Source organism: Ictidomys tridecemlineatus, unplaced genomic scaffold (assembly GCF_052094955.1).
Source record: "Ictidomys tridecemlineatus isolate mIctTri1 unplaced genomic scaffold, mIctTri1.hap1 Scaffold_719, whole genome shotgun sequence".
In the NCBI taxonomy this organism is placed as follows: Eukaryota; Metazoa; Chordata; class Mammalia; order Rodentia; family Sciuridae; genus Ictidomys; species Ictidomys tridecemlineatus.
In genome coordinates, this window is record NW_027525163.1 from 74,112 (window position 1) to 96,794 (window position 22,683).

Here is a 22,683-nt window from a genome sequence, read left to right on the forward strand (position 1 = left end):
TGACATCAGCATAAAACATACATGGTATTTTATAGTATTTGTCAAACTGGATATGATACATTAACAAAAATTCTAGCTCCTAGAATTTACATTTTACAAAATTTAATAATTATTTCTTCCTCTTTAGCCATGCCCCTTGGTTTCAACTCTGGAAGAATGTGGCTGTATTCTCATGTACAGTTGCTGTAATTTTAGTCTCTGTTTCCTGTGTGGGTGTATCATATACATATGATTACAAAACAGTTTCTACAAATGGATAATAAAAGCTTAAATTATTATTTTCCTTTTTTTGTGAATGCATTTATTTCACATATTCATCAATACTATTTAATTCATCTATATGATGTGATTTTTTCAATGTTACCTAATTTCTAAAGATTTTGAGTTTTATGATTATTGAACACTTAGATATATCATTTTTAAAGTGACTCTTCAAATTTTTTTTTGTTTTTCTTTTGTAATATGTTGTATTTATTCTTCTTATAAGCATTTGATTATATGTGAGGAAAGTAGGGTTTTTTTTTACCTTGTCAGTTTTTCAGCGTTTAATGCAATAATTTGATGAATAGATTTTTTGTATTAATATTTTGTAATTCATAAGTTTAAGTCTACTATATTGTATAATTTTGAAAACAAAACCAAAAAAACTATTTTTTTTCTTTTGTGATATTAGCAATTCAACCAAAGTGTCTTAATGCTGAGCATATTCTCAGCTCTGTTTTAAATTTTATTTCCAGATGGGGTTTGCTCAATTTCTTTAGTTGGCCTTAAATTTTGAACTTCATGCCTTAGACTCCAGAATAGTGGATATTTTAGGTGTGCACCACCATATGAACCCTATCTTTTGTATGTAAACTTTTGATCTTTGTACTTTCTTATATATTTCAGTATTATTTATTAATAATTTATATTCAGCATTTAATGTGTCAAAATATGTTGTTATGTTTTATGAGTGAAGGGATAAAATAGCATTTTATTATCACACTCTTTTCCCAATATCCTAGCATGTTTTAAGTTTTGTTGTTGGTGTTTTCTGTAGTTCCACCATTTATTTTATTATGAGTTTTACCCTGATTGATTTTACTTCATAACATCAATCATGTGGCATCATGGTATTTTGGTCTACAGTAGACTTATGTACAACCATGGATCTAGCAAATATTGTAGCCATGTACTAGACTATACCGTCTAGATTCTGTCATTGCACTCAGAGAATTAGAAAATTACAGAAAATTTTTAGGATAAATTTTCCAGAGTGTATTTCCATAAAGTGAGAAATCATTATATATGCCTATATTTGCTATTACATACTGTATAATTGATATAATTTTTATTTGTTGAATTTTCAAATTTGCTAGTGCTTTTTCAATTGTATCTCCTTTTTTATTTGTACTGAAGATTGAACCTAGGGGTGCTTAACAATAAAGCCACATCCTCAGTCCTTTTTTTTGTATTTTATTTAGAGGCAGTGTATTGCTATGTTGCTAAATGCCTCACTAAGTTGCTCAATACAATATATATATAAGACAATATTATATATAATATAGTTTTAGAATTTATGATCCTTTTTTCTAATCCTCCTCAGTCACTGGAACTAGAGTTGTCGATCGCTAGAATGGGCTCATTTGCTTTTTAAAAGCACCAACATTGATACTGGTAACTCTGTGTTATGTTTATTCTTAATAGCTTCTAATTTTGCTCTTTTGCTTAAGACTTTCTTTACTTTTAGTTTTTAAATATTACTTTTTATTGGGATGGATAATTTGATAATAAATTCTAGTCATTTTATGGCTTACTAATTTTTTGTATGTTTTATTTTCACCTCAGGTATAGATGAATTCCAATTTTTCCAGCTATATGGAGGTCTAAGTGAAACATAATAACCTGTATAAATATTGTTAAAGAATTGGAACCACAATTTTACCCAGTTTTTGACTGCAGTGTATATGCCCAAACGACATAAAATCAGCATACTACATTGACACAGCCACATTAATATTTATAGCAGCACAATTCACAATAGCTAAGCTGTGAAACCAACCATTCAATGATGAATGGGTCCATTCAATGATGGCAGGATAAAAAACTGTTGCTTATGTACACAATAAACTATAAATCGAACATAAAGAAGAATGACTTTATGACATTTGCCAGGAAATGGATGAATCTGGAGATTTTATGCTAAGTAAAACAATCAATTTCTTTAAAACCAAAAGTTGAAAGTTATTGCTGATATGTAAAATCTAAAGCTCATAAAGTGGGGAAGGGTCAGAAAAGAGGATCAGTAGATTGCACAATGGTAAACATAAATAAATAAATGAATAAAGAAAGAAAGAAAAGGGACAAGGATAGAAATATAAAAGATAAATATTTGTAAGTGAATCCTACCATCGTAGCCACCAAAAGAACAGGATTTTAATTAGGATAAAATATATCCCATGCTTGCATAATACCATAAAAATCAATTTTACTGTCAGGTAGAACTAGAAAGAACAAATAAAATAAAATAAAAAACAAATTATATTTGTTTGAAGAGCTATATGTATATTCTATTATAAATATCATACAATATAAACATCAATCAAAGTTTGTATATATATATATGTATATATATATATATAATGTTAAAATTATAAAAAGGAAAATTCAAACAGGATTGTTGTTGCTATTTTTTATATTAATAACATACATAAAAACCATAAAATGTTTGAACTTAAATAAACTGTTAAATATTTCCTTTAAGTGGTCTGTCTACCTTGTTACATTTCAAAATTCCTCTTATACCATTGATGTTGGAATTACTAGAGATCTCACTACACATTCAGAATAGCCAGCTCTATCAGAGAAATAACAAATAAGATTCTACACATTAGTAAATCTCTGATTAGTGGTTGTACAATTAAAATTTGAGGATTCCCTTTCTTAATTACCATGATTTTCTCATCTGAAAGATATGTATAATTTAGATCAAGATATACAAAATTACAAAATATATTTTTTGTGATAATGCCTGAGTTTTATATTGTGTTTCATAAATGTGGAGTATGTATACTTTTTTGAACTTCAATCACTTTTTTCTGCAGAAGTAGATAATAGTATCACTGTGTTCCAAAACACTACCTACATGATAGTTTACTAACTCTCATTTCAACTTTAATTACATTACAGACTGTGTAAATGTTCATGTGGTCAATGTGTTATTCATTTACCTATTCTTATTTTAGGAACTGTTAACATTTATGGATATAGCCATTGATTTTACTGAAGAGGAGTGGGAATGCCTTCAGCCTGCTCAGAAAAATTTATATAGAGATGCGATGCTAGAGAATTATAGAAACTTTGCCTTTCTGGGTAAGTTTAATTTCCCTTTAAATTATTAAGTACTAATTATTATTTAATTTACTTTTGGTGCAGAGTATCTTCTGGGAACTTCTCTATAAGAATGAGTTTCAGATTTTTGTTTCAAAGAAAAAGGGCATTTTTAGTACAGATATTTCTCTTTCTCTCTCTCTCTCTCTCTCTCTCTCTCTCTCTCTCTCTCTCTCTCTATATATATATATATATATATATATATATATATATATAATTTTACTCTTTAATCTGTCTCTTGCTTTGTGTGGTACACATCCTTCACTTTAGATAAGTAGTACCTATTATAATTTAGTGATGTAAACTATTGTAGACTACACATAGACTACAAATAGCAGGGGACAGAGTTGAGTCATTAAAATGTCAAGGAGAAAACCAAACTGAAAAATGTTGAAAGAGTAGTTATCCAGGAGAAGAAATTTTCAGAAGCTTAGGTTTATTTATTTTGATTATAATTATTGAACACATATTGCCCTATATTTATCACATTTTCAAATTCCTTGTTTTTCTCTGTTTTCTTCTTTAGTGATGTCCAGATTAACCATCAAAACTTACCTTTTGTTGTGAGGGCCAGCATGATCTGTTTCAAATCTTCTTGTGAGGAAACCTTTAAAGAAGCAAACAGAAGACAGAGAGACACACACAGTGAAAAGGAAAAAAGAAAAAAAATAATTGGCCACCCCTCTTAACAGCTGCACATATAATACTCCAAAATTACATACCTTCTGATACCATGACTACAATCTAACCTAGTGTTTCTTTAACCCCAAGTGCTAGCTAACCAAGATTAGGTACAGTTAATACAAATAGAGAGCCCCTTTTCCCTAAGGACATTATCACAGAAACTAGATAGTGCACCTGTAGAGTTGTCTTAATAGCTTCAGGAAGAAACCCCAGGCATTACAATTTTGGGACTCGGGGTGCCAGTTACAATCACTCGCACACTTTCCTGTCAATTCCAAGGTCAGAATACCTAATACCTCCCCTCTTTTTAAAGGCCTTTTGAATAAATAATATTACTTATCTCCGTAATGCTTGTGTGGGCAGAAAATCGGGCAGGCATAGACAACAGCAAGTTCCAACATCAGTAAAGATCCACCTATGAATATTTTTTACGCAGATGAAATTGAGTAAATATGAAGTTAACCAATCCAACAAGTCCAAAATCCATCATCTTGTTCAACCTTATTAATAATATCTTTAAGGCAATCTAAGTCTTTTGAAATAAAATTATTATTATAACTTAAATTGAAGGAACACATGTTATTAAACTTCTGATATCCTTTATGATGTAATAATAACAGACAATCAATTGCAGCAAGTATGGCTTGACAATGGAGATTTTGTTCTTCATTAAACATATTTACGTTCATGGATGCATGACTAATACTGTTTATGATAGCTTAGGCAAGTTTCGTAGAAGTTTTATAAGCTTGTAAAGCTAGTCCAGGTAAACCCACTAAGGAGAATGTCAAAGCATTAAATTTTGCCTTAGAGAGAAGCTTCACTGAATCATCACAGTTTTTATCAAGAGGAATAGACCTTTTATGAATAAATTGCACAGGATGGTGACCTATTAAATACTATGTGGATGGTAAGGATACATTAATATGCTAAGACAACAATGAATACCATGAGACTTTTTTGCAGGTATATAACAATTTTATGCAAATGAGTCAAGATATTGTAATGGGTTCTAGAATTCCAGGATCTGACAGTACTGAATTTCCCAGAGCTGGTGTACAGAAACAGAGCAAAATTGTTATTAAGACCAAAGCATTTACAGAGTTTTGTGTGAGTTTAGCAATCAAAGCAGTAACAAAGTTATCTAGAGTACATTCTAACCCCATTTTAGCCAACAACTGTTTAGCTGAGGCTGTTAATGGTTTTATATCCCCCCCCCCAGTAACTAGAATTCATGTATCTTGGGGTCGTATTTTAATGATTCTCCTCTTTTGAGGAGAATGATTATTCTCTTGTTTGGATGAACTCTTATCTTCCAGGGTTAAATGAAACTTAGAAATCAGCTTGTGAAGTCCTTGATGTACATTTATAATTGCTATTTTTCATGCATGAAGCTAGAGTCCAAACAGGATATGTTGGCATAAGTGTAGCAGTCTACGCTTTTCCCCATGTGAGCAAAAGCATAGGATCTTGTCATGCTGGTCAGGTGGAACCTCATATATTACATTATTTTTTTGGTAATGGCTGTTTGATAATAAAATGTCTATTCAATGCAGAAGACCAATTATGAGTATTAACTTTATGTTGTATATTGAGCACAGTAACTGTAAATAAAACAATATATAATGCATATTAACATAAGAGAGGCTAGATCTTTTTTTGTTTCTGTTTTAAAAGGAACGTATTAGGATACAATTTGCTCACTCAACAAAAGCTCGTCCAAAAGAATTATGAGAAATTTTATGATTTAAGACTATATCTTATTGATTGAAAATTGTGCAAAAGGATAAGATGTAAAGGCAGGAGCATTATCCATCTTTAAACAAATAGGGCCTCTAGAAGCAGATCATGCTTGGTTTCTTTCCATGCTCTCTGCTGGAACTGACTTGACATTTTCCTTTTATAGATTCAATTCTGTTAGTAAATATTTTTCTTTCGTTTTGTGTTTTGCAATAATGCATTGGTAATCATAAATATTTTGAAGTGAATAAATCATTATATTTCTACTTTGTAATTTTTTATATTTTTTTAATTTTTTAAAATTTTGATTAGTGATTTAATTTCTGGATCATTGTTTTTTATTGTGGTATGCTTGGATTCTTTTCACACTATATATATATATATATATGAAATGTGAAAATATATATGGAGTCTTTGACTATAATATCAACCCTACACAAAACACTGTGTGTGTGTGTGTGTGTGTGTGTGTATCCCACTTCTCTTTATATATCCTATAGATTTTTAATTTTTACAATATTTTACAAGTTGCTTAGACTTGTCTTCAACTTGGTACTGCTTGATAAGCCTCTCCCATATTGGTAGAATTTCAGATTTGCACACTAGGAATGCCCCTCTCATTTTTTCTTAAAGAATTATTCACATAGGGGGCTGGGAATGTGGCTCAGGTGGTAGCGCGCTCACCTGGCATGCGTGCGGCCCAGGTTTGATCCTCAGCACCACATACCAACAAAGATGTTGTGTCCGTCGAGAACTAAGAAATAAATATTAAAAATTCCCTCTCTCTCTCTCTCTTTCTCTCCTCTCACTCTCTCTTAAAAAAAGAATTATTCACATAAACATTGTGCTCATTCATGTTAATATTTTTCAATTTCACTCTCTAAACTTTTTTAAAAATAGTTATTTAGTGTTCTTTGAGTAATTCATAACTCTCCGTATTCTTATGTTAAATTCTTAATGTTTTTTTTTTTCCTTTTTTTGTCACTTGGATTTAGCCATGCTTATCTTTGTTTACATTTTCTGTACTACTTTTTATTGGTTCATTAAAGGAGCCATCAGTAGATTATATAGTCCATTTTCAGGAAAAAAGTATAAAAACTTTAAATAAATAAAAATAGGCAAGAACAGTGCTGCATTCTTGTAATATTTGCTAATTGGGAGGCCATTAAAAAGTACTTCATTTGAGAGAAGTCACAGAAATTTACAAATAACATTGCTCAAACAATTTTAAAAAGACTTGTGTTGTAGTTGTTTATATAGAATTTTTGAGGTAATCTCAAGCATTATACATGAAACATTAAAATTGGATGACCTAAAGATTCAGAACTGCCAGTACTAAATATGTATCCATGAACAATTAAATCAGAAAATTGAAGAGATACTTCTGCTTTTGTGCTTAGTGCAAACATTTTTCTCAGTATTAAAGCTAGGGACTCAATGTGTGTGCCCATCAAAGTCAAATGTGTAAAAATATGTACTTATATACTATTATTATTTAGTTACAAAATATTTTGTCTCTTAAAGTTTTATTAGAAATATATGCAGGACTTTGAATTAAGTGAAATGTGGCAGGCAGATATTAAGTTGTAGGAGCATTTGATTTACATGTGGAAGTCAGAAATTTAGTGAGCAAAATTTTGCTCACCAGGCACTGTGTTTTGTGTAGGGTTGATATTATAGTCAAAGTCTCCATATTTTTATTTTATAGTTGGGTCAAGAGTTTTATTTTACCACATAGTGAGTGTATTATGTTCTTCATAAATACTAGTAGAAGGAATAGAATACCATCTAAGTTAAAAATTGATAATTATATGAAATAATGATTGTATTAATTCATTCTAATTAGCCCTTTTACCTTGAATATATAGTATAAAATACCATGATATATTTATAAATAAACAAAGTTGTATTTGAAAATAAAGGAGATTCTCATATCACATGAATGTAAAAATATAAAAATCAATTTATTATATTTGACTGTCATGTGTTGAATTCATCCAAGTATTATGGCCATAGGCTATGCATGGTTTTTATAGTCTTTTAAAAAATGTTTTTATGATAAATTTTATAGACATATATGTGTATATTACTTAGTAAATTTTTTGTTCATATTTCTTTTTTAAGAGTCCATTGCCTCTTTACACTTGGTGAATATTTATGGTGTTATCACGCAAAATCTACTAGTTATTTTCATGTCTCTATGTATTGTTAGACAAAAAACATTTTTTGGACACTCTTTGAAAAAGCCAGAAATGTTTGTATATGTTTTACATTTCTCTTATTCTACTGACAGTGCAGGTAGCTGGCAGATATTTCCTAAATACACAATACTATTTTATGAAGGACAAAAGGCTGTTAATGATACTTTTCTATACTTTATTATATTACTCTTCTTAATGATGTACTCCTCTGGGATACTGTGGTCTCTACAAGAATTTTGGTAATATTCTCAAAGTAATTTTGTCTGTACATTTTTATTCAACTAATATGTTTTTTGGATTTATGGTGACTTTGGACTTACTAATCTGCTACACTCCTGATGTACTTATTTTACCTTAATTTCATGTTATGTATGCAAAATATATTTATCCCAGTCTAATAGGTATTTTTTTGTTTGAATATTCTTGGGTATGTCCTAATCATACCCAAGAATATTCACCAGAAAAGGACCTAAAACATATATTTCATGAAGTGATAAGTGCAAAATATAGAAGTTGTGATCTTGACTATTTACCACAAAAGAAAATATGAAAAACTACAAGTGAGAGTGAACACCAGAAATCATATAAAAAATCAGGCCTTGTTCACCACCAGAGAATTTACACTGGAGAGAAGACCTACAAATATAAAGAATGTTGCAAAGCTTTTAGTAAAAAAGGGTCTTATTTACCACAGAGGAAAACACAGTGGAGAAAAGCCGTACAAATATAAAAAATGTGGAAAAGCTTTTGGTCAAAAATCAAACCTCATTCGCCACAGGAGAACTCACACTGGAGAGAAGCCCTACAAATGTAAAGATTGTGGCAAAGCTTTTGGTCGAAAATCAGACCTTATTTACCACAGCAGAACTCACACTGGAGAGAAGCCCTACAAACGTAAAGATTGTGGCAAAGCTTTTGGTGTCAAATCAAACCTTATTTACCACAGCAGAACTCACACTGGAGAGAAGCCCTACAAATGTAAAGATTGTGGCAAAGCTTTTGGTCGAAAATCAGACCTTATTTACCACAGCAGAACTCACACTGAAGAGAAGCCCTACAAAAGCAAATAATGTGGCAAAGATTTTGGTCTAAAATCAAACCTTATTTGCCACAGGAGACCTCACACTGGAGAGAAGCCCTACAAATGTAAAGAATGTGGCAAAGCTTTTACACAAAAACAGGCTTTATTTGTCACAGAAAACTCACACTATAGAGAAGCCTTACAAATGTAAAGAATGCAGAAAGCATTCAGTCAAAAATCACACCTTATTTCCCCCACAGAAGTCACACTGGAGAGAAGTCTCACAAATGCAAAGTATGTGACAAAGTTTTTACTCAAATATTACACCTTATTTGCAACAGAAGAATTTACACTGGAGAGAATCCTTACAAACATAAGGAATGTGCCAAAGCTTTTAGCAATAAAACAGGCCTTATTTGCCACAATAGAACTCACACTGGAGAAATAGCCCTACAAATGTGAATAATGTGGAAAAGCTTTTAATAAAAAATAAAATGTTATTCACCACAGGAGAAGACATTCTGGTGAATGTGAAATGTAAATAAAGTTATAATACTTTTAAAGAAAGACTAAACCTTGGGGCTGGGATTGTGGTTCAGTGATAGAGTGCTAGCCTCGTGTATGTGAGACCCTGGGTTTGATCCTCAGCACCACATAAAAATAAATAAGTGAAATAAAAGTATTGTGTCCAACTACAACTAAAAAATAAACATTAAAAAAGAAAGACTAAACCTTATTAACAACAAAATTTATACAGAAAAGAATCTGTACAAATTGAAACAATGTAGAAAGCTTTTAATAATTAATTAATTATTTTCACCACTAGGCTACTTATTCTGGAAAGAAGACATATAAATGTAGAGAATGTAGAAACATTTTAAATTATATATCATATATTACTAGACATCAGAGAAAACACACTGGAGAGAAGCTCTACAAATGAGACCATTGTACCATTATTCTAAGAAAGGGACAACATTTAATCCTCACCACAATAGCATAGTATTGAGAAAGTTTTGAAATGTGAAAATTGACAATGTGACAATGTCTCCAAAATTTATTCACCAATACTAAGAACCTGTGGATAAATACTGGTTAGAGAAAATACAAATGGAAAAAAAAAATTGTAGCTACATGTTTCTTAAACACTGCTTATTTTTGGAGAATTCATTGTGATCAGAAACTCTATTAAATAATATATCCAAAATGTATTTAAATTTTAAATTCATTGAACATCTGAAAACTTATACTAGTAGTGAAAATTGAATGGATTTTGTCCAAAATATATGCCTTATATAATAATGAAACATTTATAATAAATGTGAGAGTATAGTAAAGTTATTATCTATATATATTACAATTTGATGTATATGAGGATCAGTAAAATACAGAACTCATTTAAGTTTAAAAAGCAAGTAGTTGTCTTTAACTTTTGCTTAAATTTATTAAGCGTTATCAAGTTATTTTATAGAAATATCAGTCATAAATATCATACATGCATAGTGAAGAAACCTCATTTTTGAAATAATATAATTGTTTTTCTAAATCAAAAATTACTATTTTCACTTTTGAATACTGAGAAAAGAATTATATGAAATCTATTTTTGATGTTTAACATTGAAGTGTAATATTTTAAACTTTAAGGTTTTTTTTTTGTATTTCAGTTTATGTTAAGGTATTTTTATACACTGAGCCATATTCTTAAGCCCTCTCTCCACTTTTTCAAATTTTGAGACTGTCTTGCTAAGTTGCTTGAAACCACACTAAGTTGCTGAGGCTGAATTTAAACTTCTGAAACTACTCAGCTTCCCAATTTGCTTGGATTACAAGCATGGACCATCATGCCAGGTTTACAGTGCATTTTTTTACCTATATTTACCTTATGTATGCAAAATGTCTTTATAACTGAATATTTGTTTATATGTTAACACTCATGTATTGCATCCTGTTGTTAAATGACAGACATAAAAGTGTTCCACTTGACTAAATGTTCTATGTAACAGTAAAACATACTGTTGAGTAAATAATACTTTAGCATCTGTTAATACTTTTACACATTTTAATCAAACTTAATGTGGAATACAATTTGCATAAGTCAGATCATTATTTTTTTTTTCTGTTTGTATTTATGGTGAAATTAAGAGTTATAAGAAGGATATAGATATAGGAAAATAAGCCCCAGATTTTCATATGTTGATTTATAAATTTTAAAATTTTAACTTTTTAACATTTCCTAGTGATTTTAATAGCCTGAATTTCCATAAACTTAAAGGTAGCTCTTACAGGAGAGAAGAGCTTTATCTTTCTTGTGTGCATAATGGCCTTTCTAGACTTCATCCTCATTGGAGACATTTCACTTTTCTGTGAATGAGGTCAATGATCAATGTTTTCATGTACATTAGTAAATTCTGACATCCTTGTTATTCTATAGGTAGTGTTAATTCAGGGCAGAAATTAGAGAAATGGATGTAGAGTCAAGGTTGAGTGAGGCCTTATACTTATGACAAAATAATCAATGAGTATGTTTTATAGTCTCATTTTCTGAGGACCAAGTAGTAAGAGGTAAACTGAGAAGGTTGTATGTAAAGATTACGTTACTTATCATAAAATGTTGGCTTTTCAGCTACAATAGGGTAAAAGCTTCTTATACACAGAATCCATACAAAAATCATATTGAATATCATTCACAATTTTATTACATAGAATTCATGAAGAACTGAGTTTACAGCAACATATGCCTAAGAACAAGTCTGGGGACATTGTACACTTCCAATATAGACATATTTATACCAATTTAATTATACCTGAAACTACAATAAATGAGAAGAAAAATCAATTGAATAAACACAACAATATAGAAATAAAAACTTGTAAAGACTTAAGCAAGAGATCAATAGTGGATGAAGTGCAGTTTAGGGGGAAAATGGACATATAATCAGTTAACGGTAATTGAAGAAAGATAAGTTACTCACTTGGAGCTACAACAGCATTTGAAAGAAAAAGAGTCACAAAGTAAGCAAAGATTATTCACTTCCATTTTTATGCTTTGTAATATTTTCCCAAAGTTTTCTGCATATTTTATTGCAGTCAAATTGGGAAACAATCCAGAAAGTTTAAAAAGGAAAGTATTGCTCCTCTGGTTTTAAAAGCAAGAAAAGAAATAGAGATTTATTGAGCTAGAAAAATTTACTATTTAGAGTTTAAAAAAAAGAACTGAGATTGCCAGAGTCTAAGTATAATGTATTTCAGCCATCCCTGGCTTCACAGATCATTTTTGCTTAACAAAGAATTTGTTCACGTATGTATGCTTAAAGAACATTGCTGTTTTTAGTCAGTCTTTTTCATTAATAACAATGATGTACCTTTCCACAGTATCCAGCCACAAAAACACATAATTTCAGAAATCTTCTCATTCATCCTCATATTTTTCCACAATATTCACCAGGACAAGATAATATAAACCTTTTGGCAGCCCCATCAAGGCATTCACTTCTATTAATTTTAATGCCAAACATATACTGCTTAGAAAAGTATGATACATGGAACAACAAAATATTACTTAGTAAAAATAATTTTTTTCATAAAAAATATATCCCAACACTTTTTCTTGGGATTACATTATAAAAATATGAGGTAATGATACTGTGTATTATGACCTTAGGCTATGAACCTTAAAATTACCTTAAAATACAAAAGAATATTAATGTTTATTTTTAAATATAGTTTTTATATTTCAAATATTCAAATTCCACAGCAATCAATGATACAAAACATGAGAAAAACAACTGCAGTTTGATGTCTCATCATGGCATTTCAATACATGCTGTAGATTGCCTGTGGCTTCCACTTTTAATTTAAAAACAATAATGACTTTCCATACAATTTGGGTGAAGTGGAGGACAAAATCTCCTGCATTGTTTTCCTGGGCAAGCCATCATACTTGAAACAACTGAACCCCAAATCAAAATATGTTTACATCCTAATTATATCAGTTCTTAACTCATCTAGCATAAAACAAATCCACTTTCTTCTGGTTGAATATCTTGAGCTCAAAGATATGTTACCTTGGAGCTAAAATAAGTATGACATAAATAATTAGGTATTTTTTTTTTGCATAAGGAAAAATTTGATTTTTCTGCCTGTGAAGATCTACATTTCTTTTCCTACGACGGTATTATGGTTGATGGTGACTTGTGTGATTACAGGAAGCTTAAAATGTGTGTTTGAGTCCTTTCACTGGTAAAAAATACTATAATTTGTTCTCTAATAGGAGACTCAAAATGGTGCTATCATTATTAGTGATAGTTGCAATGCAGTGAAACTACCCTGATTAAATATGAAAAGAAACTCATAAAAAAGCCTAAAAAAGATGGACAGGAATCTAGTTCATGCTGTTGGGACTTGTGAGGTAGATGAAACTACAGAAGGCTCATGTATTCTGGTCCTTTTCCTCTGGCCATGTGTAATGAACCATAGGATTTTGTTGCATGCAACCCCTAAAGAGTTAGATTCTTGGAAAGTGGAAGTTTGCATTCAAAGGACATTTTTGGATTCATATTAAAATTCAGCTTTTTAAGCCAGGTGCAGTGGCCCATGTTTGACATCCCAGCTGCTTGGGAGGCTGACACAGGAGGATTGAGAGTTCAAAGCTAGCCTCAGTAACTTAGAGAGGCCCTAAGCAACACAACAAGACCCTGTCACTAAATAAAATACAAAAAATGTGCTGGGGATGTGGCTCAGTGTTTAAGCTTTAGGTTAAGCATAAGTTGTACATGAGTTCAATCCTTGTTACAAAACACACACACAAAAAAACCCCTGCTTTTTGAATTGATAACATGACTTTATACTATGACTGGCATTCAAGTTTCTTTCTTTTATTGTTTTTACTCTTTCTTAAGATTGGTGGAGTACTCTCCAATAAATATTTTTCATCTTTTAAAATAAACTTTAATAATGAAAAAACCCTTTAGTCTTAGTGCAAACCTGACTTTTTAAGTTCTTTTTAATACCTTATGACTAGCTGAGTGAAGATTTGAGCCACTGCATGCTTCTTAAGACATGCATTTCAAGGACAGGTATATGGTAGGTTCCTTGGAGTCTGCTGTGCTACTGTTGAATGGAGCAATGGGCCCCTCACTCATCTGAATCCACTCGGATGCTCCTGAGCTGGATGGAGTGGAGCTCACTGAAGTTGGCTTCACAGAATCTGTTGACTAAAGTGAGATATTTGATCTTATCTTATCTGCAGTGCTTATAGGGTGACCAAAGACATGGAAACATTGATGATTTTGAGAGTAGAGTGGATATCTACTCATATGCCAGAACTCCAGAGGCTTAAAGTGAGTCTCTCTCAATCACAGCAGGAAGGAGAGTCACCCTATGTACAGAGACAAAATGATCTGTAAGAACTACCATGCAGAACTCCAGGTGCTATTGACTTAGTCAGCTCTGATTAATAGGTGTTCATGCTCAAATGATACTCACAGGTAATCTCCGGACCTTATTTCAACCATCATTAGTGTTGTCTAATCTTTCACAGCGTTTTTAAACAATGTTATCTGTTTGCTCTCTTTTCTTCTCCATTTCCTGCTAGAAGGGAATCTGGGAAGCAGAGCTGACACAAAGGGGAGAGGGGAGAAGGCGGGAGAGCTTGGCCCAGACTTGTTACTGGTGGCACTTAGGTTGTGCTGCAGCCTCCAAACAATCCGGATTTTATTATACATTTACATTTCAATAAATAACAGCTTAAATCATATTTTAAGAAGGAAAACTCTGACTCCAATTACTTAAAAAAAAAAAATATATATATATATTTTGATGGTGTTTGGGATTAAACCCATGACGTTGTAAGTGCTAGGCAGCACTCTCCACCTCATTTACATCCTCAGCCCTTTTATTTTTTATTCTGAAACAGGCTTGCCTGGAACTTGTGATTCTTCCATCTAGCTGGGTTTATAGGCACATACTACTGCACCTGGCATATTCCTACTCCAGTATTTGCAGTTTCAAGATGAGCAACTAGAGGTCCTGAAAGTTTGAATTCTTTGTACAAGTTCTCTTTGTAGAGAGAGTGTAACTAAGATCCAGATCTCTGACATTCTGCTCCTTGCTAATAGATCTGACACAAAAATAAAGTTCAAGGGGATGACTTTAGACATCTTTCATCCTTGAAGAGAAACCATTTGTGTCACTGTCATCTTACATGAGACTATATAAGGTACAAATAGAAAACTGAAGGTTTTAAAAGCTGTTTTTGACTGTGACCTGCCATTTTATGGAAACTATAGTTACACATTTTCTGATAACCTCCAGAGAATGCAGATACACATACAGTTCTGATTTAGAAAACAACTTGGTTCATAACTTGTTTTTACAAGTGAAATTAGAATGTCCCAAACATAAGCAAATTTAATGTTTCTAAATATTTGTTGAGAGCATTTTCTAAGCAGTTTTGCAAGGCAGACTGTGGCAAATGTTCTGCTAAGTAATACGCTAAATATATTTCTACAAAGTAATACTTGTATTATTTTCTAAACATTTTCTTGAGCTTCAAATAGTATGTAGCAGTAGTTGATGCTATGTAAGGAATTATGAGCCTGTTTACCTTGCTTAGTTATAACTATAGTGTTCCTAAAAAGTTAGTCATCAGGAATGGTTTAATTGGATCAGTACACAACTGAATACCATGATTTACTCCATACTTATATATAATTATTATATGTTACTTAAAAAGATAACATATCAATTTTAAAAGGGGAGAGTGGTAATTTGGTTAATGAGCAGTAAATGTCATCATCAGTAAAGAATCTGGATTGCTTACATAAATTGTTCTTCTAGATTTAGTAATATCAAGATTAGTTATTGAGGTGACTATCTTACTTATTTAGTTTCTTGCTATAGGCATGCACTATTTTGTTTGCTGTTATCAATTTCTCAACCCAAGTGAGTAAAATCACGCTATGAGGATGAAACTGTTTTCAGACATTTAATGAGGCTGGAATTAACATCTAAAGAAAAAAAGAGCCATTTACTTTGTCCTTCTCTGTAGAGTAAGGTTTTTCATTGATATTATTTATTTTGACTCATGTTCTATGTAGAACTGTAATATTTGGGTGTACTCTTATTGGGGGGGAAGTAATGGGACAGAATAGAATATAAAGTCTGTAATTTAAAGGGCTTTTGAGAGCATCGAGTCAGCCACTAACCTGCATTGTAAATCTTTGATTGCCATTCAGCATTTCTCTGCTGGAAAACTTGCAGCTGTATGAAGCTGAGTTCTTGTTAAAGCACCTTTTGATTTTGTTAAAGATCTCCAACAGTTGGCTTATCTGATCTCTTCTAATGACTTTCTGATCCAGTCACCTAACAAGTGTTAGGTTTTGCAAATGAGTGCTCTGCTAGTGATGGGGAGCTGAGCCATGATCTGCCTTCTACTGGGTGCCATGGAAGGTAAAGACAGGAAATAACATGATGAGTACTCTAGACTGCATGGAGAGGAAGGTCTGTGGGCGAGTGAGGAGGGAGTTGGGAGACAGTCTTAACACTGGCTGATGTTTCTGCTGGTTTTGACTTAGAGTCAAGGTTAACGAAGAATTTGGAAGAGGAAGCACTCCTGTATCAGCTCTATTGTCATAGGATATGTAATAGGTCGAACCCAGAGCCACTCGTTTTAGAGACAGACCCAAGACAGACCCTCTACCTACCTCTGCTCATATAAAGATGTGACAGGGTCAAACAGAAACAGTGAAGTCTTTTAAATTTGAATGACATTTTTTATTCCCTATTCCCTTTCCCTCTGCTTGTGACGTTTTTATTTTTTTCCTTTGTACTCTTCCCCCATTAGTTCCAGGTACCTAGGATTTTACCTGTTTTCTAAATCTTTAACCTTAGCAAAAATCACCAGTAGTCTCATGCTGAGAACTATTTCATGCAAAGTTTGGAAGTTCCAAACCCTTTATATACCTTACCTTTTCACCAGCAATTAAGTTCATCTTTGTATTTTCTCAGAACTCAACACAGACCCAGTGTGCTGGTACAGACCCATCCCCCAATGCCAGCCACATGCCTGGTACGTATTGAATGAATGTGTCAGCATGTGAGGAGCAAAGAAAGCATTGCAGTGACTTGTTAACACAGTATTTTAATGTAAGGCATTAAGATGATTATCCCAAGGATTAAGAGAGTGAATATCAGAGGAAAGGAAATACCAGTCCTTGGTGTGTTGAGGTAGAAGCCTGTCAAGGGACTATTAATTTGCCCAGAGTTGGAGAATTGGGATCTTTTTCTTTTAAGGTTTGAATGTCAGAATATTTAATGGCACTGCTGATGTGAAAGATGACTTAATTTTCACATAATATTGTAAAAAATAGTCATGGTTAAAAATAAATCCCAGAAAACTCAGTCAAAGAAAAGAAAAATAGTATCATAAAACAAAACAAAAGAAAAGAAAAGGAAAAAAATGGTGTTTGTTATTTAAAATAATGTTCCTTTCAATCACATATGTGAATTGCTCACTGTTTAGGCCTAAAACCCATGTCACCTAGTAGATTTATATGTATCACACTTGCTAGATAAAAGTTATTTGATTAAAACAAAGAAATTTCTCATTTTTTTTCTTTTATGGTTTATTATGCATGGTGATGTGCATCTAATCCTTAAAAGGGTACAGAGATTTTTATTTTAGAGGTTGGATATATAACAGGACCCATGCAGACTCAATTTCTCATTCATTTGGAGCTTACAACTATCACTGTTGATAGGTCTTCCTCTGGAAAACTTTTATGTTTTGTGGAAATGTCAAAAACCCATGTGCAATTTTCTTCAAGTGAGGGTAACTGATCAGATGTGTTTTTCAAATTCTCTTTGACATGTGGATTAGGTATTAGGCTAACAAGTGTTCAGGCACTTGGTTTCTTGTGATTCCAAAACAAACAGAAATAGTAATGCAAAACCCTTCAGAATGTTTTTTTGTTGTTGTTGATAAAGAATAAACCCAGGTAATACCAAGTCTGCATAAATTTACCGTTATTTAAAACAGGCCACAAGGAAGTCACATGACTAAAGGACATAAATAAGGAGTAAAACCTTCTACATACAAAGGCCAGCTACAGCTCCAAATGGGCCAAAATCATCACAGAAAATCTGACGTGTGTGCTCATCACTGCCTATTTTCATATGTATTAGGAGCAAAATCCACCTGACTGTTCCTAATAATATAGTTTCTAATTGTTCTTTGCTGTTTTTGAATAAATATTTCAAAGAGGCTTTTGTATATTTGTGATGAACAGTCTTCCTAGAACTAACAGTAAAAATGCATTTACTTTAACTCTCTTTCTATGTATATCTGGTCCAGTAACAATGTCTCTTTTTGCTACAGGGCTAAGGCAGTTTATTTCTCTTACAGGAAAAAAAAAACCTCCTAAAAATCAGAATTTATTCCCCTTTGAGAGAGCTCTGTTAGAAAGCTATTTTCCTCTGCCTTTTTTGGCAAAAAGAAGTTTTCTTGGGATGTGAATTTGCTCCATTTGCATGTGTGGCCCAGAGGCCTCCTACAGTCTCAGCTGGATGGTCCCTTGGAAAGGGAAATAGCTAACATATCACATTTCATGATGAGGCTGCCAGATTGTTGTTCCCCTTTATATACCTCCTAGTTGTTCTGCACAAGGGACTCCCTAGGGTGAAGAGGAGAGACAAATGAGGTGTTGAGGGGTATAATAATTTTGCACAAGGTGAAAGGATAAAGGCCACAGGGATACGTCATATTAATTAGTATGTGTGTGACACAATTCCACCAGTGGAAATGAAATTTATAAAATTTATAAAATGGATACACCTCATAGATAAATATCACTCCAATGCTGCACTTCACAGCTTTTTCCACATTGTATGGAAATTACTTCATTTTTCATGACCTTATTAAAATACATTATGGAGATACAGTTGGATATGAATTTAACTACTTAATCTCAGTATGCTCTGTGTATTTAAAAATACAATGAAAGATCCATTTCTAATATTTCATATTTAGACATTTGCCATACAGTGACAAGTTATGAAAGGAAAGAGTCTTCTATGGTCCATTTAGTAAAATCCCTGAGTCAAGTCTAGTCTACAGTAATGCAAGAGGTAGTGTTGTACATTATCTAAAAAGTACAGACACACATTTGCTTCTAGAATATACACTTAAAGTTTTTCTTTTAAAGGCACCTGAGCCTTTTTTAAAGGAGAGAGAGAGAGAGAGAGAGAGAGAGAGAGAGAGAGAGAGAGAGAGAGAGAATCTTTTTTTTGTAGATGTAAACAACACAATGCCTTTATTTATATGTGGTGCTGAGAATCGAACCCGATTCCTGCCCATGCTAAGCGAGTGCTCTGACATTGAGCCACAATTCCAGCCCTACACTTAAGTTTTTCTGCATATTCACATTCTGAATTTTGCTTAAGATGATACAAAACAACATTTTTGTAAGAATGACACAATTAAAAGACAAGAAAGCCTTGTAAATGAAGAGTATGCAACTCTTTAGTATTAAATGCAAAACATAGTCTATAAATGAATGAGAAGAGTAAATAGAATATTAAAAATTTCTCCACTTTGTTAAAATTCCTTGACAAAAGTATGAATTAAATATAATTTAAGGCAAATGAAACAATATGAAAGTTTGCATTCTGAATACATGCAATCAAGTCATGGTTTTTGTTCTTTGATTTTGGCCTATATCTCAATTATTTTTATGGGCAAATAACAGTGCATGTGTTTTAGGATTTTCATAACTAGAATGTAGATAAATGTTCAAACTAAAGAGGCAAATTTTTCTTACTCTTTTATCTTTCTTACTAGCTTCCCACTAAACTATTCTTTAAAAAGCAACATAACATAATATTTTCAAACTTAACCATTTTTTAGCATACAGTTCATGATTATACGCCAATTTTTTTGTATTTTGAATTTCAATTAATTTTTTAAACTGATATGTAAAATAAAATTATATATATTAATGGGGTTCCCTGTAATGTTTTGATAAATATATATACATTGTGTAATCAAATTACAAAAATACTCAAAATCTTTTCTCCTAGCTATTGGAGATAAACAGTACACAATTGCTATCTGTACTTAAGGTGCTGTTCTATTAACTGCAACTTATTGCCCAGTGATTAACCTTCCAACTCTCCTGCCCTCCCCTGCTCTCTCCAGTATTCTCAGACAATTGCCATTTTATTCTCAATTTCTATGACACCAGTTTTTTTAGATTCCACCTGAGTGAGATCATACGGTACTGGATTTTCTGTGCCTGGCTTCTTTCACTTGTTTCATCTCCAATTCCACCCATGTTGTCACAATGACAAAATTTCATTCTTTTTATAGTTGCATAGTATTCCATTTTGTGTATGTTCCACATTTTCTTTACCCATTTATGAAGTGGTAAACACTTGGGTTGCTTCTATTTCTTGGCTCTTGGGAGTAGTACTGCGATAAATAAAGGAGTTCAAATGTCTCTTTGACATACTGATTTTATTTCATTTGGATTTCCAAAAGTGGGATTGTTGGATCATATGTCAATTCTGTTTTTTAATTTTTGAGACCATTCCATACTGTTTTACATAATGATGGTACTATGTTGAGAGCCACAGCCAAAGGGGCCCCAGCAAACTTCCAGCTGCCGGCTGATGATCCAGCTGCCAGCAAACTTCCAGTTTCCGGCTGATGATTGGCTGACAGTGGCCCCAGCAACATCTAGCTGATTGGCTCCTCTGCGGTGATGTTCATTGGGCTGTTTCCCTGCCCTTCAGACTGCCAGCTGATGATTGGCTCACAGCGGCCCCAGCAACATCTAGCTGATTGGCTCCTCCACGGAGCTTCTCATTGGGTGACTTCTTTGGCTCTGCCCACACAACCCAGGCAATCGGCCTCAAGAGCAGGAGGATTGTGGGAGGTTGAGAGGCTGGTGTGGGGGAGAGAGGCTTGTGGAAGCCAGTGGTGGCAGTTGGGCTCTGAGGGTTTTTCCCTGGAGCTGTTTTGTTTGGCGTTTGTAGTTCTAAAAATAAAGTTAGTTTCTTTTTGACAAGTGGCTCCTGATTTGTGCCAAGCCAGACTTCGGCAGTACTAATTTACATTTCCACCAACAATATGCAAGGTTCCCCTTGTCTGTATATGCTTGTCAGCACTTGTTGTACTTTGTCTTTTTTATAATAGTGATTCTTACTGGAATGAGTGATATTAAGAGTTTTATTTGCATTTCTCTGAAAGTTAATGAATTTGAATATTTTTTCATAATATACCTGATGACCATTTGTATGTCCTCTTATGGGAAATGTCTGTTTAGATCTATTACCCATTTTTAAAATGGGTTATTTGATGTTTTAGTATTCTGTTTTTTTTCAAGGTGCTTTCACAAATATCTGTTAGAAAGGTAGTAGGTCATGAACATCTAGAATCAAGTTCTAAATTGATTTGGTTTATGTTCATTTTTTCTAGAAATAACTGAGTATAAGAGTTTGCTGGAACCTCAATGCTCCTTTAAGAAATGCATCTTTGCTCTTAATATATTCCACTAAAACCTAGTATATAAAAAATTTTATCAATAAATGAGAGTTATATTTCTTTAAGATATACCTATATCAGCATTGTTTCTCTTGTATGATGAAAGGAGTAATCACTGCAGTATAATAATTATCTTTGTTTCCCAGGGAGTAATTAGGAATGCAACCTTGAATAAGTAATGGTGTGTAAATTACTGCTGTCATCCCAAGGATCCAGTAGCTCATGCATTCTTCTTTTAAAAGTTTTTTTCTTTGCTTATCATGCCTAGTTTATGCTATCAAATATAGGATTCATCTCTCTTTTATAGCTGATGCTGACTCTTTTGGAATAATTGAAGTTTATTTACTTCATGGGGGAGAAAGTAATTTAAAGAATTTAAAAAATATTCTCCCTGTAGAAAGACATTCAAGCTGTACATTAATATGAGAACTCATCAACATATATAACCCATGTGAATTTACAGAAGAACTTCCTCTAAGCTAGTAATTACAACTACAGCTGGGAAGAACAGTTTTAGGGGTTTTGTTAATTCACTTATTACATTTTAATAGATAATGCATACACATCATATTGTGTTCAAAAAAAAAACAAAGGAATATGAGGAAAAATATGTAGTAAACAATGAATATTTGCACTTCATCTCCTCTCCAAGACCACAGTGACTATTTCCTGTGTATCTATTTAGGGATGGTTTATTTTTGGACAACAATGGATAAGATTATATGAGTTTATATGTATATATCTATATTCATACTTATATCTGAATTTATGTCCTTATATGTCTTTTCTCACTAATGACAGTTTATTACACATGTAGGTGTGCCTTATCATTTCACTAGACATTGTATCAATACATATCATATGTTCTTATTCTTTTTTTTACTGTTGCATATTATTCCATACATATAATAAATATTTTAATAACCCAGTCACCTAACATGTTGAACATTTATGAGTTTTCTAACCTTTTTTCTATTATAATCTCTACAATAAGCAACCTCCTACATACCTCACAAATGGCCAATATTTCTTCAGAACATATTCCTGGATTTAGTATTGCTGAGTCAATTATAAAATATGATTGAAGTATCTAAGTCAATCTCTGTGGAAATGGCACTGTTTAACAT

The 22,683-nt window shown here is 32.4% G+C and overlaps 1 protein-coding gene and 1 pseudogene across 1 annotated transcript in view; both read left to right on the top strand.

Moving 5' to 3' along the window:
• The window catches only part of LOC144374486 (zinc finger protein 713-like), a 33,145-nt gene extending 14,806 nt beyond the window's left edge, over positions 1-18,339 (top strand). Inside the window, exons 2-4 of the mRNA XM_078037292.1 lie at positions 3,225-3,351; positions 17,023-17,083; positions 18,053-18,339. Of these exons, the coding sequence (XP_077893418.1) occupies positions 3,225-3,351; positions 17,023-17,083; positions 18,053-18,089 (225 nt within the window). The 3' untranslated portion in view covers positions 18,090-18,339. The remainder of the gene's footprint in view (positions 1-3,224; positions 3,352-17,022; positions 17,084-18,052) is intronic.
• LOC144374487 (uncharacterized) lies at positions 8,545-9,580 on the top strand (annotated as a pseudogene).
• Positions 18,340-22,683: the final 4,344 nt, after the last annotated feature.